This window comes from Rhinatrema bivittatum, chromosome 2, assembly GCF_901001135.1.
Source record: "Rhinatrema bivittatum chromosome 2, aRhiBiv1.1, whole genome shotgun sequence".
NCBI lineage: Eukaryota > Metazoa > Chordata > Amphibia > Gymnophiona > Rhinatrematidae > Rhinatrema > Rhinatrema bivittatum.
The window spans coordinates 699,858,271-699,882,059 of NC_042616.1; the positions used below are offsets into that span (position 1 = coordinate 699,858,271).

Below are 23,789 nucleotides of genomic sequence, written 5' to 3' on the forward strand. Positions count from 1 at the left end.
CGTCAACGTCTGTGGCCCTATAGTTGATGCCCGTGGCCATGCCACAAACGGCATAAATGCCCGCCTCCATGCATCGATGCCCTCGACACCTCCGTTTTCCTTCGGTGTCCTTGACGCCCTATTGATTCGACTCAGTCGATGCCGGTATCTTTTTCAATAACGGCAATGTTTTTCGATTATTCGATTCCACATCGTTTCAAAGATACCTATGCCACTGCTGTCAGTGCCCGTCACTGTCATCATTCTCCTGGCCAGTCATCGACGATTTTTCATACCCATTTTGATGATATCCTCGAAGCCCCTTAGGTTGCCTTCAATATCGTCAATACCGACATAGCACCGCCACATAATACCCTCGCCTCCTCACATTGCTCCACGCTTTGGGTTCTTTTTTAAGCCCCGTATTAGCTTAAGACACTCCATTGTGTCAGGAGCAGAGCAGGCGTGCTGACAGTTCGTCATCGATCGCCTTCCAGGACGACGAGGGCTTCCATCTCGGCGCTGGGGAAAGACCGGGCCGAGCACCGTGGCACCCATCATCGCCGACATCGTGATCGTCCGCCGCTGACGCCATCCAGCACATCGGTGCCATCCTTCTCCAGGCTGGACAACGCTCGGGCAGAGCGACATCACCACTGCCATCAGCACTGTTCCTACAGTTTTGGCAGTCCTTGGTGATCCAGAACTTCCGGATCCAGGTCCGACAGCTTCTGCATTGGCGTCACGACACATCGAGCCGCTGTGACGAGGGAGGGAACATGAGTTCCGTTAGGGCTCCTCTGTTCCTGGCGTGCCCCACCGTCAAGTGGTGTGGGACTATGGCCATCTGTTACACTTAGCAGTCTAAACGCCACTCACGCCTGGCCTGTCTCCTCTGTACCTGTGCCACCATACCGGGTTTCAGAGCGAGATGGACGTTTACGTCCCCGGCCTTACCCTCGAGGACTCCGGAGACCGTCGGGGTCAACAATCTTCACCGGCTCGTCTTGCGGCGATCCACGTCGGATGGTAAGTACCCGCTTCGGCGGCATTCCCATAGAGTTGTGTTCTCCCATTCGGACCGTGGTTCGAAAAGTTCTGGGTCATGTGCCTTTTAGAACTGTATTAGTGTCACATATCACTATGTTAGCTATGTTAGCCACAATATCAGGAGAACCCCTCTATCTTCTTGGGATTGCAGCAGGGCTTCTTCTCTTGTCAGTAACAAGTCCCTGTGCCGACCAATGCTCTGACTCTTGGTTCCCTCCCAACCAAGGTCCAGCTGCATTGGCTGATCTGCTAAACATGAGATTCAGCAACCATTGCCCCATGTACAAGTCCACCTTGAGGCCTGGCCACAGGTCTCAGTGTCTCCTTGTACAGCATACAGAAATGCGGGTACCACTTACCGCTCACACACCTGCAGGAGCCTACATGATATCCTCCATTGGGACACCTCTTGGTCTCCCATCTGGTCAGATATCAGAGCGGCCACCCCACCTTGTACCAAAGTCCCGGTACACTCCCCCAGGCGCTACGAAGTGCAGAGGGGAGAAGGGAGGGGGGTTGGGGAGTTTTAATTGCACTATTCTTTCTTTTAACAGAAAATAGTTACTCTCCGCACATCCTGGACCTAAGAAAATCCAACTTTCTTTAGACGTCACAGGTACAATGGTATCTTTGGTTACCATCACTCCATACTGCAGTAAGTACATTATTTTAATGTTTCTATGTGCTTTATGGTGAGTCAACATTACAACCCCAAGCTCTGCCGCCGGCACCAGCTTCGGTAAGTGAACTGTCTCTTGCATCACTGTTGGTGAATGCTGTTTTCTCTGCGGAGTGTAACATCATTCACTTTCCTTTCAGTACATGCAAAAAGCTCTCACTTTTTTCAGGACTCACTATACATTTACTAACTGGGATTACTGTCACTGCCATAAATCCCTTCTGTAACACTTCTGGACACCACAGTCTTAAGACCCTCTTGTCCAGCATGCGCACAGACATTCTGATACATTGTTATATGTCCCTGCGCATATTTTCCATAACCTCAACCTTTCAACTTTTCATGGTTGGGCTATGGGGTTTCTTCCCACTATGCATTTTTTCTCATAATTCAAAACTGCTATGGGTTATATTCAGTGACATTCTATACTCAATGGACCTAAGTGGTTTCATTGCTTTCGTCCCTGATTCTTATCCCAGTTCGAACTAGGACCTAGTCTCCTTCGACTCATGCTCGCAATTCCTTAGGGTTATAAAGTTTCTCCTGAAAGCTGTCAACCCATTATGCATCTATTGCACTCCAGCATAGTTTCTCATAAACTTCCTGGACGTTGCACCCATGAGTTATGCCCTTATGCCTTCCAATACTGCTTTTGCAACAATTCTTTGTGCATACAGACAGACAGCATAGGGACAATGTGCTTTCCAACTCATAAGCACGCACAACCTCTTAGCTGCTCTGCTAGACAGCTGCGCAGCTCTACCCTTGGCCCTTGTTCACTTCATGCGTCTTTGGGCCACATATCTAAGAGATTTAATGAACGCTCTATCTGACCTTCTCCACGTAGGTTCTATCCTCTCGAATGGTCTCAATTACATGTGTACAGGGCAAATCTTTTAACGCTGAGTTTAACTAAACTTTCCTCTGCGTCTGCATCATTCCATACGATGCACAGGTTCTGCTCCCTACACATGTTTCCTATGCGTTCCCTTAGATGCCTTTTCTTCCATCAAAGGCCTCTTCAATATATCTCTTCTGCTGCCTCTCGTAGCCAGCATTCTTCTAATGTTGAACTGGGATGGGGTTCAGTATTCTTTTCCCCACTCCCTGACTGAGATCAGTATGCTTCCCATACTTCTCAATCCATCATATCAGTAACCTTTTATTCCCTCACCAGTCAGTCCCAAATCATAGACTTACTGATGTTCTTAGGTTCTGGTAGCGTCACAAAACCTTCTAAACATAAATCTTGCCGTTTAATATGGCAGGCTTTACCTCCTGACGCTAAAAAAAAAAAAAAAAAAAAAAAGAGGTATTACCCCTTTTACTTTTCCACCATTTTTTCTTACTCCCTCGGATTCTGTTCTCCAGACATCCTCCACATAGATACACCTTTCTCTTAGGAGGTGTATCGTTTTGGGAGTTGGGTTCCCGTTTTCGGTAATCCTCTCTGAGTCGGCTTACCATGGATTATCCACTGATCAAGCCGCCTCTATTTCTCTAATCACGGAATGAACATATATATTCTCCTTATAAGTCTCATACATTCTACGTTTGAGCCTTTCCATTCCTCTCTTCCACAGTTTGGCAAGGGAACTTCTTTCCCTCTTAATGTCATTCCTGCCAGCAGGGTCCGTGAGTTATGCACTCTTTCCATACTCACCTGACTCCGTTCCTCTGCCACTGAGTAGTTCTACGCATTCAACTTTCTATCCTTTTCAGGTAGATGTTGTATCTCCGTTCCTCAGGAAATACTCTATTAATTTTTCCTAACCTCTCTCTCTCGCCCTAGGGAGAGACTGGGTTTTCCACATTCATGGACAGTAATGCTGCGCTTACATTCTATCTACATTGCACTGCATTCCATGTGAATTCCACTTGACTCTTTCCTTCATGCAAGGGTCAAGCTGCTACTTCCAGTGGCCACACAGACCTAATCCTTCTGATTAAGTGGTCTATATTTCCTTTCCTACCAACAAGCAGACATTTCACTACAACACTGTGGGTATCCACATACTGTTGTGTCCGTCTTAGCCTTAACAGCTTCCCTTTGGTTACTGCTGCTTGTATTTTTTTATCAGGTTGCAGCCTGGAGTCCTCTCCATACCTTCGCAGCCTATTATTGCTTACATTTGACTAGCCGGCATGCTCCATGTTTGGCCAGTCCGCCTACTCTTACTTTTTTCAATTCACTACCCAACATCCTTCCACGAACCCATTATGGTGTTGCGGATGCCCTCCGTTCCCATTTCCACCTCAGTTGTTACGCCTTTGCGCATCTGCGGTGTATCTGGTGCATTCCCGGGCATCCTCAGCTCGGTACTCACCCATTTGTGAGGACTACCATCCTGCTTGTCCTGTGAGAAAGCAAATGTTGCTTACCTGATGTAACAGGTGTTCTCACAGGACAGCAGGATGTTAGTCCTCACGAAACCCGCCCGCCACCCCGCGGAGTTGGGTCTGTATACTTTTATTTTAGTTTCGCTTGCGCTTTTTAGCTATAAGACGAGACTGAGGGAGACACCTGTGGCTCACAGGGATAATTGCAGGCTGGGCATGCTCAGTGCACCCAGTGTGCCAGTGTCAGTCAAAGCTTGTTGAAACTTTGACAGAAAAGTTTTCCGTACAGGGCTCCATCCTCGATGTCACCCATTTGTGAGGACTAACATCCTGCTGTCCTGTGAGAACACCTGTTACATCAGGTAAGCAACATTTGCTTTCTGTGCGAGCCGCAATAAAGACCTGTTGTGCAAAGCGTTGTTGGTCTTTATTTAAGTCTTCTATGGGCAATGTCAGAAGAGTATGCCAAGGCTTGACAATCATAGGTACGCCAAGAACGTGCGATAACCAGGTAGTAATTAAGAGCCAATACTAAGTGAGTCATGGGCATTGCCACCGTATATGGTAATAGGTACCAGGTTCCCCGCACCCCCTCCAACAATGCTTGGGAATGGACGGTTTAAAATGATGCAATCTAACAGGCAGGTAGTGCCATCTATAACACATCTTATACCAATTTTCTTGTAAGCCAACTGATATAGAACACTTATGAGCAATCGTAAATACATCATCCCATTCCTGGTCTGTAATATGCCGCTCAAAGTCAGAGGCCCACGCTAGCTGTTGGTGAAATGGACTCTGGGACCTGCCATTAAGAAGTGCATAAATCTTAGAAATAACACCCCTCATATTGCGAGCATTCAGACAATTTTCAAACAGAGACCCAGTGAGTTTAAGGGATCCAGTCCTAGTAGCTCGGTTGAGGAAGTGATAAACTTTGGCATACAGAAAAAAATGGAGAGATTACTTACCTGATAATCTCGTTTTCCTTAGTGTAGGCAGATGGACTCAGAACGAATGGGTATAGTGTGCTCATGCTAGCAGTTGGAGAAGGAGCTGACGTCAGCACGTAGTACATATACCCCTGCAGGAAGTGCAGAAGCCCAGTAATCTTCCTTGCAAAGCATTATGGATATATGTGTGACTGACCGATTAACTGAACATGATTAACCTGACCGATTGACAGTAGCTGGAGACCGCCAGTGTTCTCAACCGGAAGGCGTCGACACCCGGCAGGGTGGATGCACTATGTAAGGAAACATGGCTTACCTTAAAACGGTGAATCCCTATATATATATATATATATATATATATATATATATCGGCAGCCGGGCGGGATGCTGAGTCCATCTGCCTACACTAAGGAAAACGAGATTATCAGGTAAGTAATCTCTCCATTTCCTAGGGTGTAGCAGATGGACTCAGAACGAATGGAATGTACAAAAGCTACTCCCGGACAAGGTCGGAGGCTGCCTGAGGTCCGTTTAGGATTGCCCTTGCAAATGCTGTGTCCTCCCTGGCCTGGACGTCCAGACAGTAGAATCTGGAGAAGGTATGGAGGGAGGACCAGGTTGCCGCTCTACATATCTCTGCAGGCGACAGCATCCTAGTTTCTGCCCAGGAGGCCGCTTGTGCTCTGGTAGAGTGAGCCTTGACCTGTAGAGGTGGTGGTTTTCCCGCTTCTACGTAGGCCGCCTTGATAACTTCTTTGATCCAGCGAGCAATAGTCGCCCGTGAGGCCGCTTCTCCTTGCCTCTTCCCACTGTGAAGGATGAACAGGTGGTCCGTCTTTCGTACTGTTTCCGACATTTCCAGGTATCTGGACAGCAGCCTGCCGATGTCGAGATGACGCAGTATTCGAACTGCTTCCGATTTCTTCAACCCTTCCATGGTTGGCAAGGATATGGTTTGGTTGAGGTGGAAGTGTGAGACTACTTTGGGTAAGAAGGAAGGAACAGTGCGAAGATGGATAGCCCCTGGAGTGATTCTGAGAAATGGATCGCGGCAGGACAGCGCTTGTATCTCTGAGATGCGGCATGCTGAGCATATGGCCAGCAAGAAAACCATCTTCAAGGTTAACAAATGGAGGGACAGGCCTCGGAGGGGTTTGAAGGTGGGTCCTGCTAGGAATTCCAAAACTAGGTTGAGGTTCCACAGGGGCACTGGCCATTTCAGTGGCGGGCGAATGTGTTTGACTCCTTTCAGGAAACGTGAAACGTCTGGGTGTGTGGCCATGCTGTTGCCGTCACACCTGGGGCCGTAGCAGGATAGCGCTGCCACCTGAACCTTGATTGAATTGAGGGACAGACCCTTCTGAAGCCCATCTTGCAGGAAATCCAAAATGATGGGGATTTTAGCGGCATGTGGATTGGTGCTGCGAGTTTCGCACCAGGCTTCAAATACTCTCCAGATCTTTATATAAGTTAGTTATGTGGAGAACCTGCGTGCTCGGAGGAGTGTATCTATTACCGACCCCGAGTATCCCCTTTTCCTCAGTCGAGCCCTCTCAATGGCCAGACCGTAAGGGAGAATTGAGCTGGATCCTCGTGGAGGATGGGACCTTGTCGCAGCAGGTTCCTGTGAAGGGGCAGGGGTAGAGGATCCCCTGCCAGTAGTCTTCTCATGTCTGTGTACCAGGGTCTTCTTGGCCAGTCTGGGGCCACCAGAAGAACTAGGCCTCTGTGCCGCTGAATCCTGTGTATAATGGCGCCCAGCAGGGGCCATGGGGGAAAGGCATATAGCAGGATCCCCTGAGGCCATGGCTGCACCAGGGCGTCGATCCCATGGGATAGAGGATCTCGCCTGCGACTGAAGTATCTGGGTACTTGAGCGTTGGACCTGTCCGCTAGTAGGTCCAAGCCTGGCGTCCCCCACTGATCCACAATCATCTGGAAGGCCGTGGATGACAGCTGCCATTCCCCCGGATTTAGGCTTTCTCTGCTGAGGAAGTCTGCCGTGGTGTTGTCCTTCCCGGCGATGTGGACGGCGGAGATGTCCTGGAGATTCGCTTCCGCCCAAGCCATCAGGGGGGGCTATTTCTAAGGATACCTGTTGGCTTCTGGTTCCGCCCTGTCGGTTGATGTATGCCACCATGGTGGCATTGTCCGACATCACTCTGACTGCTCTGTTTCGAAGTCTGTGGGCAAATCGCAAGCAGGCTAACCTGACTGCCCGTGCCTCTAGTCGGTTGATGTTCCACCCCGACTCTTCTCTGTTCCACCTCCCTTGGGCGGTTAGCTCTTCGCAGTGTGCTCCCCAGCCGCTCAGGCTGGCATCTGTAGTGAGCAGGGTCCAGGTTGGGGAGGACATTTTTGACCCCCCGGCTCGTGTGGCCAGGCTGCAGCCACCACCATAACTGATTCCGTACTCTGGCCAGTAGAGGTAGATGCACGGTGTAGTTCTGGAATCGTGGGCTCCACCGAGATAGGAGGGCGCGTTGTAACGGTCTCATATGAGCCCGTGCCCATGGTACCACTTCCAGAGTGGACGCCATGAGGCCGAGGACCTGTAGGTAATCCCAAGCTGTGGGCCGGGTGGTGCTCAGCAGAGTGTTTAAACGATTCCGGAGTTTTGATCTCCTTTTGGAGGTCAGGCTGACTTTGTCTCCCTGGGTGTTAAATCAGACTCCTAGGTATTCCAGCGACTGCGAAGGCTGTAGGGAACTCTTGTTTGTGTTGACTACCCATCCTCGGCTTTCCAGAAGAGATATAACTGTTGGTTGCCCGGTGGCTCTCCTCCGGTGACTTTGCCCTGATCAGCCAATCATCTAGGTAGGGATGGACGAGAATTCCTTCCTTCCTGAGGGACGCCGCCACCACTACTATTACCTTGGTAAAGGTCCGCGGCGCGGTGGCTAACCCAAAGGGTAAAGCCCGGAACTGAAAGTGTTGTTTCAGGACTTTGAAGCGTAAGCAGCGCTGGTGATCCCGATGGATTGGGATATGCAAGTAGGCCTCTGACAGATCCAGGGATGTGAGATACTCCCCTGGCTGTATTGCACTTCGGACTGACCGCAGAGTTTCCATGCAAAATCCTGGGACCCTTAAGTGCCGGTTGACTGACTTGAGGTCCAGGATGGGTCTGAAGGTGCCCCCCTTCTTGGGTACGATGAAATAAATGGAGTAATGCCCAGAATTTATCTCCCATGCAGGCACTGGAATTATGGCTTTTAGGGACAGGAGCCTCCACAAGGTAGATTCCAGTGCCGCCCTCTTGAGGGGCGGACAAGGAGATTCAACAAACTTGTCCGGAGGGGGATGAAGGAAGTCCAGGTAATACCCTTCTCGGATGATGGCGAGGACCCACTGGTCCGAAGTAATCTCGACCCATCTGTGGTAGAATAGGGTTAGCCTGCCCCCTATGGCTTCTTCCCCCAGATGGGTCGGCTGATTCTCATTGTGGGGTGCGGCCGGTTCCCCTCTTGCTGTGCCTGGTCCCTGGTCTGAGAACGAGGTGCTTGGTAGCTAGTCCTATAGGGGTTGAAGCGTTGAGAGCTTCTACCTCTGGATGGCCTAGGAAAAGGGCGCTGGTTCCTCCTTGACTTGTCTTCTGGTAGACGGGGTAATGGAGAGGCGCCCCATTTGTTAGCCAGTTTCTCGAGGTCGCTGCCGAACAGGAGGGATCCCTTAAAGGGCATTCTTGTAAGGCGTGTCTTGGAGGAGGAGTCGGCCGACCAATTTCGTAGCCAGAGCTGTCTCCTGGCTGCCACTGAGGATGACACTCCCTTGGCTGCCATATGAACTAAGTCGGAGGCAGCGTCAGTGACGAATGAGAGAGCTGATTCCATTTCTTCTCCCGGGGTGTTGTTCCTGGCTTGTGATAAACAGGAACGCGTCACCACGGTGCAGCAGGTCGCGATTCGTAGGGACATGGCTGCTACCTCGAAGGCTTGTTTCAGAATGGCGTCCAGGCGCCGGTCATGTGCATCCTTGAGGGCCGCCCCTCCCTCCACTGGAATGGTGGTGCGCTTCACAATTGCGCAAACTATGGCGTTTACCTTGGGGCATGCCAGCAGCTCCTTGGTTGCCGGGTCCAAGGGGTACATGCTAGACAAGGCCCGACCCCCTTTGAATGAGGCCTCCGGCGCATTCCACTCCAGATCGATTAGCTGCTGTGCTGCTTGAAGGAGGGGAAAATGGTGAGCCGTTTGACGAAGGCCCTCTAGCAGGGGGTTCATTCTAGGTTCCCCTGGGGTGCCTTGGCCCGGGATAGCCAGCTCAGACAGGCATTGAGAGACCAGGTCTGGGAGATCCTCCTTAAGAAAGAAGCGTCTCATGGTTCGATACGGCTCTATCCCCGAGGGAAGTTCTCCTTGCTCGGGGAGCTCGCCTTCTTCCTCAGAGCAATCTGAATCCCCATAAGAGGGGCTTCCGGGTGGCGGGTGGCCGTGCCTAGGTCGAGAGGGTCCAGGGGCAGGGTCATCCGGTACATATGGGTCCGTTCGGGGATCAGACTGCATTTTGTCAAAGGCATAAATCCCTTTGAATAATTCCACCCAGGAGAGCGAAGCAGGGTCTAGCCTTAGGGGCACCAGGTCTCTAGGGTTCCCCGGCTGCTCACCTCGGCCTGCTAGGTCCGGGGTGTTCCCTGAGGAACCGGCAATTAATCTGGGCTGGGACCGGCCCTGGCCTGGAACTCCCAGGGCCTCCTCACATTGGGCACATAGGGAGTCTGCTTCCTCGCTCTGTGTGGCTCTGAGTTGGCATGCTGAGCAGAGGCCTAGAGCTCTTATGCCTGATTCTGGAGGTGCCGGCTCTGTGGACGCATGGGCTCTCATACGCTCCATCGCGTCTGTTATCTCTATGCGCCGGTGCGCTCCCAGCCGACAGTATGCGCCGAGTAATGTGCGCCTATCAACGTGCGCCTATCAACATGCGCCCATCATCGTGCGCCTATCTACTTTCGGGCGCCTAACATACGCGCCCGTTGCCAGTGCGCTTAATCTGGTCTGAACACCAGATCGAGGCGGCAAACCAGGGAGATGGCAGCGAGCAGGCAGGCAAAATGGCGGGCTTCCACGTAGGCAGACCCCGCTAATCCTCGCTCTTCGGAGACCAGCAAAGTAAAGATGTACGCCTTACCTGATCTTCGGCGCTTCCTGGCTGCAACCCGGGCGGTCTCCGGCTGCGGGGGGAGAGGGTGATTACCGTCACCGCCACGCTCGAGGAAGTGCACCCGCTGCCTCTAAGCCGCGCCCGAACTCGTCTCGCTCGGGGGCCAAGTCCTCACTGCGAACGGATCGGGACCGAGGCTGCCTCTATGCCGCGCCCAAGCCCTTCTCACTCGGGGGCTAGGTCCCTGCCGCGATTCGGCCACCGGACCGAGGGACCACGGAAATCACTGGGGGAGGGACCCGAGGGTATCACCGCAGGAGTGCGGGGCTCGTCTTCAGGTAGGATTCTTCTATGAATTTAATCGTTAGAATTTGGAAGAACGCTCAGCGAGCGTGAGGTAGCTCCAAACTGCTTTGGAGACGGAAATTACTGGGCTTCTGCACTTCCTGCAGGGGTATATGTACTACGTGCTGACGTCAGATCTGTCTCCAACTGCTAGCACGAGCACACTATACCCATTCGTTCTGAGTCCATCTGCTACACGCTAGGAAAACAACATTTGGCATGCCATAATGGCGGCCAAGGTCAGCTCTGGACATAGGAGTACCCTGTATTTGTACCTGCTCTAAACGGTAATACCCGCTTTAACCCATGCCTGAACCGCTGTGGAATGGGGAGTAGAGGGCAGGACAGAGTTAGTAAAGAGATGTCAGTAACATATGGTCCTCCTTACTGACCAGTATGGGTTTCCAATGAGACCATACTCTGAGTGTAGTTTGCAGTGCTATTGGGTATTACAGGAAGAACCCCCAAGTAGATTGGGGTTGCCAGGGCAAGGCCGAGAGTGGCATATTGCCAATCACAGCTTGTTCTAACAGCACCCATAGAGGTACCTCCTGTGTTCTATGTAGCACTACCAAAGCACGCAGCTGCGCAGTGCTAAAATACCAGCTTAAGTTGAGAACACTTAAACCACCTCTGTTTTTTGGCAAGTATAGGGTGGTACGGGCTACTCTCGGTGGCCGTTTGCGCCAAATGAACCCAAATTTAATTTGTTGCCAATGCTTAAGAATACAGGGATGTATATAAATGGGAATGGTGGTAAAAAAGTAAAGAAAACGTGGCAAAATATTCATTTTGACAATAGCGATATGCCCAAGCCACGAGTGGGTGTGATGGGTCCATCTATCAAAATCCCCCTTTAAGGACTGTATAAGAGGGGTGTAATTTAGCTGAAATAATTGGTCGGATCGGGCCCCGACACGTACTCCCAAATACTTTAAAGCACCCTTAGCCCACTTAAAGGGATATTGGCTCCGGAGAGTTTGTGCATCCGCCTCTGGTAGAGTAAGGTTAAGGATTTCCGACTTATCATAATTTACTTTGAGGCCAGACACCGCTGTAAATTGTTTAAGCTCTTGCATTATGCCAGATAGAGAAGTTGAAGGGTCCATGAGGGTGAGCATATCATCATCAGCAAACAGGGAGATTTTGAAATGATGGCCTCCCGCCCGAATACCTGCGATGGATTCCGTGTGCCCAACCCTGGTGGTAAAGGGCTCCAGAAATACGCAAAGAGCAAGGGTGAGAGCAGACACCCCTGCCATGTGCCCCGGCCGATCTCGAAGGGAGCCCCATAGTTTCCATTAGCCTTTACCCGTGCCTGGTGGTGATCGTATAATTTCACCACCCACTGAATAAAATAGGTACCAAAGGACATACGGTGTAGCGTCTGAAATAGGAAGGGCCAATGAACTAAGTCAAACGCCTTTTCCGCATCCAGGGAGAGAAGCACAGCAGGTGTGTGGGTATGATGGACATAATCAATAATATCAACTATCCTTCTAACATTGTCAGCTACAAGCCGGCTGGGTACAAAGCCTACTTGGTCAGAGTGGACAAGATTTGGGAGGACCCCATTTAAACGGGCAGCCATCACCCGGGCCAGGATTTTCAGGTCTATGTTGATCAGAGAAATGGGTCTATAAGACCCACATTGAGTAGAGTCACACCCCGGCTTAGCTATAACCGATATCCCTGCAGTATTATTTTGAGCGATCCAGTCGTCGTTTCGGAGAGACTTAAACATGTTAGTAAGGGGTTCTACAATGGTAGAGGCAAAGCTACGATAATATGACCCAGTAAACTCATAGAGCCCTGGTGCTTTACCTGGTTTTAGGTTTTTAATGGCCTCTAGAACCTCAGAGGTCTCTATAGGCCTATCTAAAAATGCCTGCTGGTCTGGAGTAATGGTTGGCAAGAGGACGGCATCCAAGTAGGTACTAATAGCAGATTCCGTAATACACTGGTCCCCCATATAAAGCTTAGCATAGAAAGCAGTGAAAGATTCACGGATCTCCTCGGAGGTTGTTACAAGAGAACCGTGTGCGTTATGAATTTTAGCTACCAAGGTCTGCGAACGAGCAGCCTTGAGTTTCTGGGCTAAGTACCGTCCAGCTTTATTGCCACCTGCAAAAAACTGTTGCTTCAACATGAGGAGATGGTGACTAATGGCTGTATCGTCTAGGGAGCGCAAGGCATCTTTTGCCCTAAGTAATCGTTGGTAAGTGGAGTTGGAGCTATCAGCCACATGTTTTTGAGTCAGGAGGATAACCTCGGCCAAAAGGAAGGAGCATTCTTTCTCCCGCTCCCTGTTACAATAAGCCGCCCGAGCTATAAACACACCCCTAACTACTGCTTTGGAGCAGTCCCATAAAGTCGTGAGGTGTATATCGTCTCTTGCATTGGAACAAAAGTATTCCTGAAGTTGTACAGTTATACTGTTCGCAAACGCCTTGTCTTTTAACAGACTATCGTTTAAGCGCCAGGGCTTGAAGCCCTTGTCTCGCTCCCCAAGGCATACCTTTATCCATACAGGAGCGTGGTCAGACCACGTCATAGCCTCTATACCCGCCTCATAAACAGCATTCTGGAGATGAGAAGAGATAAATATATAATCAATTCGGGAGTACGGGCCGTGCGGTGAGGAGAAAAAAGTATAAGAGCGGGAGTGTGAGTATCATTGCCGCCAAACATCCACTAGGCACCACCTGCTCAGAAAAGAATGCCACTCTTTCCGCATCCCAGAAGTGGCAACACTCCGAGACGTGCTATCTAGGGAGGGGTCCCTCACCGCATTAAAGTCACCTCCTACTATTAGTTCACCCTCACCATGCTTAGACAATATCTGATCAATTTCCTGTAGGAATGGGAGTTGGGCGGTATTCGGGAAGTACACATTAAGCAGAGTAAGTACACAGGTGCCCACCCTCAATTTAAGAAGAATATCTGCCACATGGGTCAAAACATTTGTCCAAGACCTCGTGAACCAGGGGATTGGAAATGAGAATACCCACACCTGCATAGCGAGACAATTTGGTGCTAGCAGCCCAATAGGAGTTGGAGTAAGAAGGGAAATTAAGGAGGCATTCGTGGTGCTTGCGCACATGGGTCTCCTGTACATAAGCTATAGTGGCCCCCTGACTCTGCAGTTCCCTCTTCAATAAAAGGCGCTTGCGGGGGGTATTGAGCCCCTTTACATTAAGGGAAACGATTCTAGAAGCCATCAAATTTCAGGAAGTTATATTCACTTTCCAGCCCTGCCCATCATCCAACTAGGCAGTCAAAATAAAGACCCTTGCTAGCTAAGTTAAGAAAACCCCAACAATGTCTCCATGAGAGTGACAGAAAATCCAGTTGTCTTCCCCTTTAGACCAAGAGCATTCCGCCAGTTCCCTGCGGAAAAGCACACTCCAACGGGGTGTACACATCGGAGCCCAAACACCCTGTGGCTCACCCCCACCACAAGAGAATATATAACATTTCTTAAGGCATATTGAACAAACCCCAGTTAACCCGGTATAAAAGCTGAGCAACTGTACAATAAAGCAGTATAACAAGTTAGCATAGAAAAATCAACCCGCAACTGGTAGGAAAATCAGAAAGCCGCATGAGGGACCGGAAAAAGAGAAAATCTCCACCCAGTTTCATAGGGACAAAGAGTCCTCATCCTTGATCTGTTATAGTTGATGGAGGAGCTTCTGACTGACGTCTGAGACGCCTGCCGCCCTTAGCAGCACGCTGACAGCGCGGTGCGATATCCATCTTGGAAGAGGGCCCCGCCGTCTTCGGGGCCTGGAAGGTAACGACCTGCGCCTGTTTGAATGCCTCCACCACTTCTGCGAGGGTTTTGAGACCATAGGTGACTCCCTGTGCTTAAAATTGTAATCCAAATGGAAATGTCCACCTGTAGCGAATGGACAACTCCCGGAGGCTGGAGGTCACTTCTCGGCGGTCAAAGCGCTTCTTTAAGGTGGAGGGTGCAAGGTCTTGCTATATAGCCAACTCATGATTGTGCCACCGCACTTCCTTTAGCCTTCTCGCCGCCTCTGAGACCTGCATTTTCTGGAGGAAGCTGTGAAAGCAGATGACAAGGTCTCTGGGATGCTGGTCTCGTCGAGGCCTTAAGGCTCGATGTGCCCTTTCCAGACGGATCTCCGAAGGCTGCGGGGCCTGCTCGTTGGTGGCCTGTTTGGTAAGAGAGAGGATGTAGGAGCAAATTTGTTGTGCCGTGGTAAGCGCGTCTTCATACTCCGCGGTGTCAGGCACCCCACGAATACCAGATTGCACCACCTGCCTCTATTCTCGAGGTCTTCAATTTTTTCTATTAGAGTCGCTACATCGGTAGATAAATTTGTCTGCCGGGTATTCAGTAGATTAATAGCCTCTCCATGGCCTTCGACCCGAATATCTATATCGTCGCCGCCATGATGTCCGATTTGTTTTGACGCATGTTGGCTCTCAGTGTTACAAACCAGTCCCGAATTTCTTCCCTAGTAAGCGGTTCCGGGTTCGTGCGTAAGTCTTGCCCGGCGGCGTGGTCGGAGTCCCCAATGGCTGCGCCTGCCGCGTCCAACTCGAGCGCCACCTGATCTTCTGCGTCTAGGCCCGGATTAGTCTATAGCTTTTCATAAGAAAATTGCCGCAAATCTGCGGTCTTGCGTTTCGAGGTCATGGCACGGCTAGCAGTCAGCTTGACTACAGCTCCTGACTGAAAAGGGGGTCGAATTAGAGGCAAAAATCAGCGATAACTGGGGTTTAACAGCTTGTGGGGAGCGGAGCTCAAATCTCAGGCAACCGCTTCCATCCGATGCGCAACAGCACCCCCCCGTGATTGATGTATTTTTAAATCGGACATGTAATGGAGAAATTACTTACCTGATAATTTCGTTTTCCTTAGTGTTTTCATTTACCTAGGGCATCCACCCTGCCGGATGTCGACGCTTTCCAGTTGAGTACACTGGCGGTCTCCAGCTATAGTCAATCAACCAGTTCAAGTTAATCAAGTTTGAACGTTTAACCAAGTTATGAAGTTATTCAAGTTAACCAAATTATGAAGTTAATCAATCAGTCAGTCACACATATATCCACAATGCTTTTCGAGAATACAGAAGAGCTGCACTTCCTGCAGGGGTATATGTACTAGGGGCTGACATCAGATTGAAATCTGATCCGTCTCCAACTGCTAACAGGAGTACACTATACCCATTGGTCCTGAGTCCATCTGCTACATGCTAGGAAAAAGGAATTATACAATGTTGGTGAATTAAGAAGTATTGATGTGTTACAATGTAAGACATTTATTGCACATGTATTTATTTGTATTTAATGTGAGCTTTGTAGGATTTTGATTAAAAAGTAATAGATTAATAGATGCCTCCTTATGTTGGATTATACTAGATTTAATATTGTAGGGTTTTCTGGTTGGCATCACAGTAGTGCATGTAAATATAATATCCATGTAAGTGATATTTTTACCTCAAAATGTCCTTTTCATATAAAATCTGTTATTATAAATGCATAATTTGTAATTGTGTGTGGGGAGGCTGGGAGAGGAGCAGCAGGCTGTGGGGTTTGTCTAGGATGCCAAATACCCTTGCACCGGCCCTGGTGCTATAATATATAAAATTATGCACATGGGATGGAAAAAAAATCCATCAACTATATATCATTTAAAAAGACAATAATTGCAAACTGTTAAAAAAGAGAACTAGAATTAATCATCTCAGATGACATGAAGGTAAACAGTCAATGTAATAAAACGGGAAAGCAGACAGCATGCTCCAGTACATAAGCAGAAGAAACATCAGTAGGAACAGGGATGTAATATTGTCCTTGAATAGGATACTAGAGAAAGTCTCTCCTTGCAGACCTGAAGGCCATATTTTTGTAAGGGCATTGAAAGGATGGAAGCGGTTCAGAGAAGGACTACTAAAATGATATAGGACAGGGGTGACCAACTGGTGTTTTGCGAGCTGCATGCAGCTCATTGGGATTACATTGTGGCTCCCAACTGCCGATGCAGCTGTGTTGTCTGCCTCCTACAAGCAGCGATCCTTTCGCTTCTCAGTAGTTGAATCTGGCGGAAGCTGTAAACTTACAACTTCAGCCCGTACCAGCTGCTATGAAGGGTGAGGATCGCCACACTCACAGGAGTCAGAATGGAGTGGGCCAACAAAATAAATTAACCTTCTGGTTGCCAGCAGCAACTCCTCCCCACTCTTCTCCTATCATCAAGAGCAGGAGAAAAAACAGCAGCCTGAAGAAGACATCAGACCCCAACATGTTCAGAAGGAAAAATGGCGCAGTCAACCAGGCTAGAAAAAAAGAACATTGTGCCCCCTGTTGCAGTCAGAAGCAGCACGGCTTGCGTTACAGAAGCCGCATGGATTTCCCACACCCCATTCCTGGCAGTCTGGAGCAGGAGGAGCAGCACGGCCAGTGAGGGGTCTGGAAGAAGCAGTATTGTCCTTAACCTCCCTCTGCAGTCAGAAGCAAAATGGCCTGCCCAGACTGAAGCAGCATCAACCTCCCCCAGCACTCAGGGGCCAGAGAAAAAGCACGGCCTTCGACCCCTGGCAGTGAGGCACAGGAGGGGTAGCGGGGCCTAGTTGTTAGAAAAGGCAGAGTCTGGTGAGCCATGGAGGATGGAGGAGGCTGTTGCTGCTGCTCCTCCTTTTGCCTTCAGCTGGGGAAACAAATGAAAAGAGCATGTGTATGTGTTTAAATTTGCATGTGTGAACGAATGAAAGAATACATGTGTGTGACAGCATATGACAGAATAAGAACATGTGTGTGTCAGAGAATGTGTGGGTTTGTGATAGGAAAAAGTTTGTATACAACAATCCCTCTCATCTTCCCCTGCTAATTGGTGAGGGTCTCTTTGTGTTCTATATATGTAACAATATGTGTGTGTATGAAAGAGGATGGAGTGGGTGAGTGAGTGTGTGTGCGTGCCAGAGAGAGAGCTGGCCTTCTCCTTCCCCCTCGTGAAAGTTATGGTGAGTCTGCTACTGTAAATTCTGATTGTGTGGCTTGATGTGTGAAAGGCTGGCCACCTCAATATAGGAACTTCCACACACGCTACAATGAAAGGGTTAACACAATCAAAATGTATATGCTGGAGGAAAGCAAGGAAAAAGGTAAAGATGATAGAAACATTCAAATATTTGATAGGTTTCAACAGATTACAAGAAGGTGAAATTTTCTAGAAAAAAGGCATTTTAAGGACAATGGGTTCATGATATGAAGTTAGAGGATGGTTCAGAGAAAACATGAGAAAATGCTTTGTTACTGAGAAGGTGATAGAAATCTGGAATAATCTACCAGGAGAAAATTAGTACTGTAACAGAATTCAAGCATGCCTGAGGCAAATATAGAGGTCAGAATAGTGTTAGGAAGTTGCAATATTGCAAACAACCCATCCTTCACACCCTTGAGAGCAGAGGCAATGGGTGAGGTAAGAAAAATATAAGAGGCAAAATTTAATCACACTACAAGTCATAGGGTAGTCAGGCTGGAGCCAGCAGGACAGATCTTCCCAGAAACCACCTGGGTCAATGTAATACACTAATGGTGGCGGGTATCTTCCAACAATTTGATGAGGAACAAATAAAGAAAGTGCAACCTAATAACACTGCAGACCATGAGTAGATAAGTCAAAAGCAGCAGGCTATAACTCCTCAGAAACCAAGTAGGTCAATGCCAGCAGATTGGTGGTGGCCCAGTACCATTTAGCAAGGCCACAGGGACTTAGTCAGCCAAATGCTTAGTCAATAGCCTCACTACTTTTGGTAGTGGTTTAGATTACTACAAAGCTTGGCGTTAAAATATGGATTGCAGGGGAGGGCCTGGATATTGGATTAAGTATTGGAAACTGTATGTTAATCTATTCAGGATGGCTAAGAATCAAACAAAGGCAATAAAAATTGATTTGGATAAAAAGCACTAACCTACAAGTGTTCAAGCTTCTACGGCTGGCCATTGGGACATATCCTTAGAAGCGTGGACCAAATAGCTGGGCAGATTAGATGGGTCAGTAAATCTTTATCTGGCAACATTTAGTTAAAATGGTTGATGCCTGAAACTCTGCTTTCAGTAAGTGAGCTTAATAAGTCACACAAAAACAGTAAAAGTACTAAAATTAAGGTAGATTTAGTACCTACCAGTTAGGTCTTGGACATCCTATTCGTCGTGATGTGTCCTTACAGATAAGAAGACAATTACAAGGACATCTAACATACTTCTTCCCTGAAGGAGGGTTTTTGATTGGCTAAAGACAAAAACATAATACAGTAAATGCTGCATAGCAAACTTAAAAATGTCAGAGTACTTTTACATTCTGATATTAGCTTCAAGTAACTTGCCATTTATCTGTTAAAAGAAATGCTGGACAAAAGCCATATGATTTGGATAAAAATATGAAGGATAAAACATGTTTCATGTTTGTTCTTTCAAAAACAAAGTATTTGGTACAACTGAGTTGCAGTAGCAGATGGTTTCAGTGAAGAGACACACTGAGCATATGGTGTAATATTAATGACAGAATTAGCATGCCTTATGTCTATTTAGATTCAAGCTCTGGAAAAAAAAACAAGTTACCAATGTTAAGTTAATGTGTCTTTCACAGTGGCACCCTTGGCAAACTGTTAAAAATCAATTCCTTTTAAGCATACAGAGGTGCTAATATTAAACACTTTTCCTAGTTTACAATTTAACTTAAAATAGGTCATGTTGCACTTTTAAGGTCTCTGGGGCAAGGAACTCCCTTAGCTCTTGTGCCTGGACAGCTTGTGTTCATTACTAGTTTAATCTTATCTTGCTCTATAAATTCTTACTGTATACAGTGCACAATCTTTATAGTTAGATACTTCCAATGCTATACACTGAACCATGGCCAACATCTTTCTTCCAAATGAAGACTGCAAAGCAGGGCATGGATCACTTTCGTGATGTAATAAAACTTGGCTTTTAGGCATATACAATCCAAGTTTATTCCACACAGCCCACCACAGCACACTGCATGGTGGTCATGCATGCTGGTGGTTGGCTACAATAAGAATATAATTAGGACTTCTGATTTTCAGTCAAAACCTAAAAACCCCTATAAAACACCCCCGATGGGAAAACTGGGGGTTTTTTTGTTTTTAAATAGAAAAATCTACAAAATAGGCCTATTGTGCAGGTGCTCTGACATAGTCAACCGGCCGCTGTAATCAAGAAAAAGCAACTTGCAGCAGCTGGATGACATCATCAGAGTGGGTCCAACGAGAGACCTGAAGGGGTCTCTCATTGGACCTGAAGGCCTAAAGACCTGAAGGGCCTGCCACAGAACAAAGAGAGGCCCAGCAGATCAGCAATAGACCCCATCCTGCAGCAGCCCAAAGAGAGGTCTGCTGAGTCCGCAGCAGACCCATCCTGCCATGGCCCAAAGAGAGGGGGAGGTCGAGAGAGTGAGAACCTGTTGGCAAGTGAATGCCTATGTGTGAGAGAGTATGTGAGTGAGAGCATAGGTGTGTGTATGAAAGGAGTATGTGAGAGAATTAACGTGTGTACTTGTGAGAGACAGAGAATGGATACACAGACTGCCACCCCTATTCCTACCATCCCCACCTCCTCTACACAGACACCTTGTCATGGTGTGAGAGTCCTTTGGGCTGTGGCAAGATTGATACTGCCCGGCTGGTGAACCAGCTAGGTACCCAACAACAGGCAGCCATGCTCAAGCAGGGACAAGAACTAAGCTTCACCTGTACCAGCCTCTTCCCCCCCCAGGTTGAGCTCTTGGGTTCTGAGGTTGGCAGGAATTAGGCGAGAGTCCTGTAGAGCGCAGTCAGGCAGAGTCAGTAACCAGGCCAAGGTCAGGGCAGGTGAAGAGCAGGCATGTCTGTATCCAGGCAGTGGTCAGAGCACAAAGAGATCAGGCAACATCGATATCCAGGCAATTGTCAGGGTAGGCGAAGATTAGGCAATGTTGGTATCCAGGCAAAAGTCAGGGCAAGCAGAGAGCATGCACATTGATATCCTGGTATCCAGGCAGTGGGCAAGATCCAAGAGGCAGACAGAAAGAAAGGAAGGCAAAGAAATGGACCAGGAGAGGACAGGGAGACAAGGCAGGGAAGCAGGGCAGGAGCAAGGACAAGACAAGGAGCAGGACTGGAACAAGGCAGGCAGGACTGGAATGAAGAGACAACATGTAATGCAGGCAGCAAAGCATGGCAGGAGGACCTATTGCTGAGGCACCAGCTGGGAGTGTGGCTGAGGTTTCAATTCCCAGCCACACTGTCATCACAAAGTGCTGCCACTGAAGTTCCCGCTGCGGGGTCCGCTTAATGCGGCAGGCGGCACACATGTTCGCCTAAGGGGCCACATGGTAGAGTGGGGTGGCTGGCTTCGGGGAATTGTGATGGCAGTGATTTGTCACAGGTGAGGCTAGGGATGTACTGGAGTGAATGAGGCCACTTGCAGGGTTGTCCTGTGACAAGCCAAATGTTACACCCTTCCCCTCAGCCAGATACACACTTGCTTTCACTCCCACCCTAGCCACATACATACACCATGCAACACGGCATGTAAACATTTTAAAATAAATTGATATGCACCTTATTAAACTGAATGCACCTAAAAATGTGCCAAAAATTTTAAGTCACGCAGTGAAAATCCTGATAAACACCTATAAACCTCTAAATTTGCAATTCATAAACACCTATGATCAGAAGCCATAAATATGTGTTATATTAAGGGATGCAACCTGGACTTTTGTTTTAGTCGCTCCCACCTTCATCGCCAAGTGCAAAATGGACAAATTACTTACCTGATAACTTAGTTTTCCTTAGTATAGCCAGATGGACACAGGACCAATGGGTTATGTGCTCCCCTGCTAGCAGATGGAGACAGAGTCAGGTTTAAAAGCTGACATCACCCTAGATATACCCCTGCAGTGACCTCAGCCATTCAGTATTCTCTTTAAAAGCCATTGTGGACATACTATTGAAAAACTAGATTAGAATTTGGATACAACTTAATAATTGATTAAAAACTTGATTAAAAAACTGGAGACCACAACTGTACTCAACCAAACATAAGCGCTGAATCCCAGCAATACTATAGATGCCCTGATCTAGGGATAGGGCGACAGCTTACCCGTAACCTCATGGAATCGAGATTCACCTCATGGGTGATTCCGTGGTACAGTTCATGAGCAGCCGTGGGCAGGATGCTGAGTCCATCTGTCTACACTAAGGAAAACAAAATAATCAGGTAAGTAATTTCTCTATTTCCTAGTGTGTAGCCAGATGAACTCAGGACCACTGGGACATACAAAAGCTACTCCCGAACAGGGTGGGAGGCTGCCCGCAGTCCAGTTAGCACCACCCTCACAAAGGCTGCGTCCTCTCGGGCCTGGACGTCCAGATGATAGAACCTGGAGAAGGTGTGTAAGGAGGACCACGTCGCTGCTCGACAGATGTCGATGGGAAACAGTAGCTTAGCTTCCGCCCAGGATACTGCCTGGGCCCTGGTCGAATGAGCTTTAACCTGAAGGGGTAAAGGCTTCCCTGTCCTTACATAAGCTCCCATGATCACTTCCTTGATCCAGTGAGCTTTGGTAGCTCACCCAGCCACTTCGCCTTGTTTTCTTCCCCTGTGAAGAATAAACAAGCGGTCTGTCTAAACAAGGTTCTGAACCTTCCAGATACCGTACTAAAAGCCTACTGACATTTAAGTGGCGTAGGAGGCGGTAGTCTTTCATGTCCGGGACTGGTTGAGGAGACTACCTTTGGTAAGAAGGAAGGGACGGTACAAAGCTGTACTGTTCCTGGAGTAAATTGAAAGAACGGCTCCCGACATGACAGCACCTATAGTTCAGAGATGCATATCGCCACCAAGAATACAGTCTTCAGTGTTAACAGGCGTAGAGACAGACTGTGCAGTGGCCGAAAGGAAGGTCCTGCTAAAAGGTCCAATACTAGATTGAGGTTCCATAGGGGGATGGACACTTTAAGGGTGGTCAGAGGTGTTTAACCCCTTTTAGAAAATGGGCCAAGTCCTGATGCGTCGACAGGCAGGTTCCATTCACTTCACCCCTGAAACAGGAGAGAACTGCCACCTGGACCTTGAAGGGGTTGAGGGACAATCCTTTGTTCAGGCCATCCTGTAAAAATTCCAGAATCATGGGGATTTTGGTCATTCATGGGGGCACCCCACGTTCCTTGCTTCAGGCCCCAAATATTCTACAGATCCATACGTATGCCAGGGATGTTGAGAACGTCCATGCGAGGAGCAAGGTGGTGATTACAGTCGCCAAATATCCATGCTTCGTCAGGCAAGCCCTCTCAAGGCCCACACTGTAAGACAAAATCAAGTTGGATCCTTGTGAAGAGTCTGACCTTGTTGGTGAAGGTCCCTGTGTGGTGGGAGGCTCTCCACAAGAAGCCTCCGCATGTCTGCGCATCATGGGCGTCTGGGCCAATCAGGGTCCACCAGAAGGACTAATTCTCTATGGTGTTCGATCTTGCGGATGATCTTGCCCAGCAGAGGCCACGGAGGGAAGGCGTACAGTAAGTCCTCCTCTGGCCAGGTCTGGACAAGGGTGTCAATCCCTTGGGAGCATTGATCTCATCTGCGACTGAAGAATTGGGGGACTTTTGCATTGTGAGATGTAGCCAGTAGGTCGATGGATGGGAGGCCCCAGTGATCTACTAGGAGCTGGAAGGTTCTGGTCGACAATGCCCATTCCCCTGGATCCAGACTCTCCCTGCTGAGAAAGTCTGCTCTGACGTTGTCTTTCCCGTAATGTGGGAGGCCGAAATCCCTTGTAGATTTAACTCCGCCCATTCCATAAGGGGGTCTATCTCCAGAGACACTTGGTGGCTTTTGTTTCCTCCCTGGCGGTTGATGTAGCCTACCGTTGTTGCGTTGTCCGACATTACATGGACTGCCTGCCCCTGGAGCCTGTGGCTGAACTGCAGTCATGCTAATCTGATCGCTCGTGCTTCCAGGCGGTTTATGTTCCAGCGTGCCTCTTCCTTGGTCCATCGTCCCTGAGTTGTCAATTCTTGATAGTGAGGTCCCCACCTTCAGAGACTCGCGTCCGTCATGAGGACTATCCAGTTTGGTGGGGACAGGCTTACACCCTTGCTTAGATGGCTCCAGTGGTGGCTACAGGAATGTAGCCACCACTGGAGCAGAGAACATACTTCCATCGGTAGGTGAAGGCGAATCGAGTAGTCTTGAGACAGTGGATTCCAATGTGACAGCAGGGATCGTTGGAGTGGCCACATGTGTGCCCTCGCCCACGGTACTACTTCCAGGGTTGATGCCATCAGGCCAAGGATCTGGAGATAGTTCCA

General features: G+C 48.7%; 1 protein-coding gene across 16 annotated transcripts in view; it reads right to left on the reverse strand.

Annotated features, from left to right (window-relative positions):
* PIP4P2 (phosphatidylinositol-4,5-bisphosphate 4-phosphatase 2) overlaps positions 1-23,789 on the reverse strand; it is a 569,842-nt gene that overhangs the window by 513,093 nt on the left and 32,960 nt on the right. For all 16 annotated transcript variants that reach the window (XR_003854872.1, XM_029591643.1, XM_029591647.1 and 13 more), the window contains exon 3: positions 18,606-18,712. Coding sequence is in view for 15 of the 16 variants with exons in the window: in XM_029591643.1 (XP_029447503.1) it covers positions 18,606-18,712 (107 nt within the window). In the remaining variant the exon portion in view is untranslated. The remainder of the gene's footprint in view (positions 1-18,605; positions 18,713-23,789) is intronic.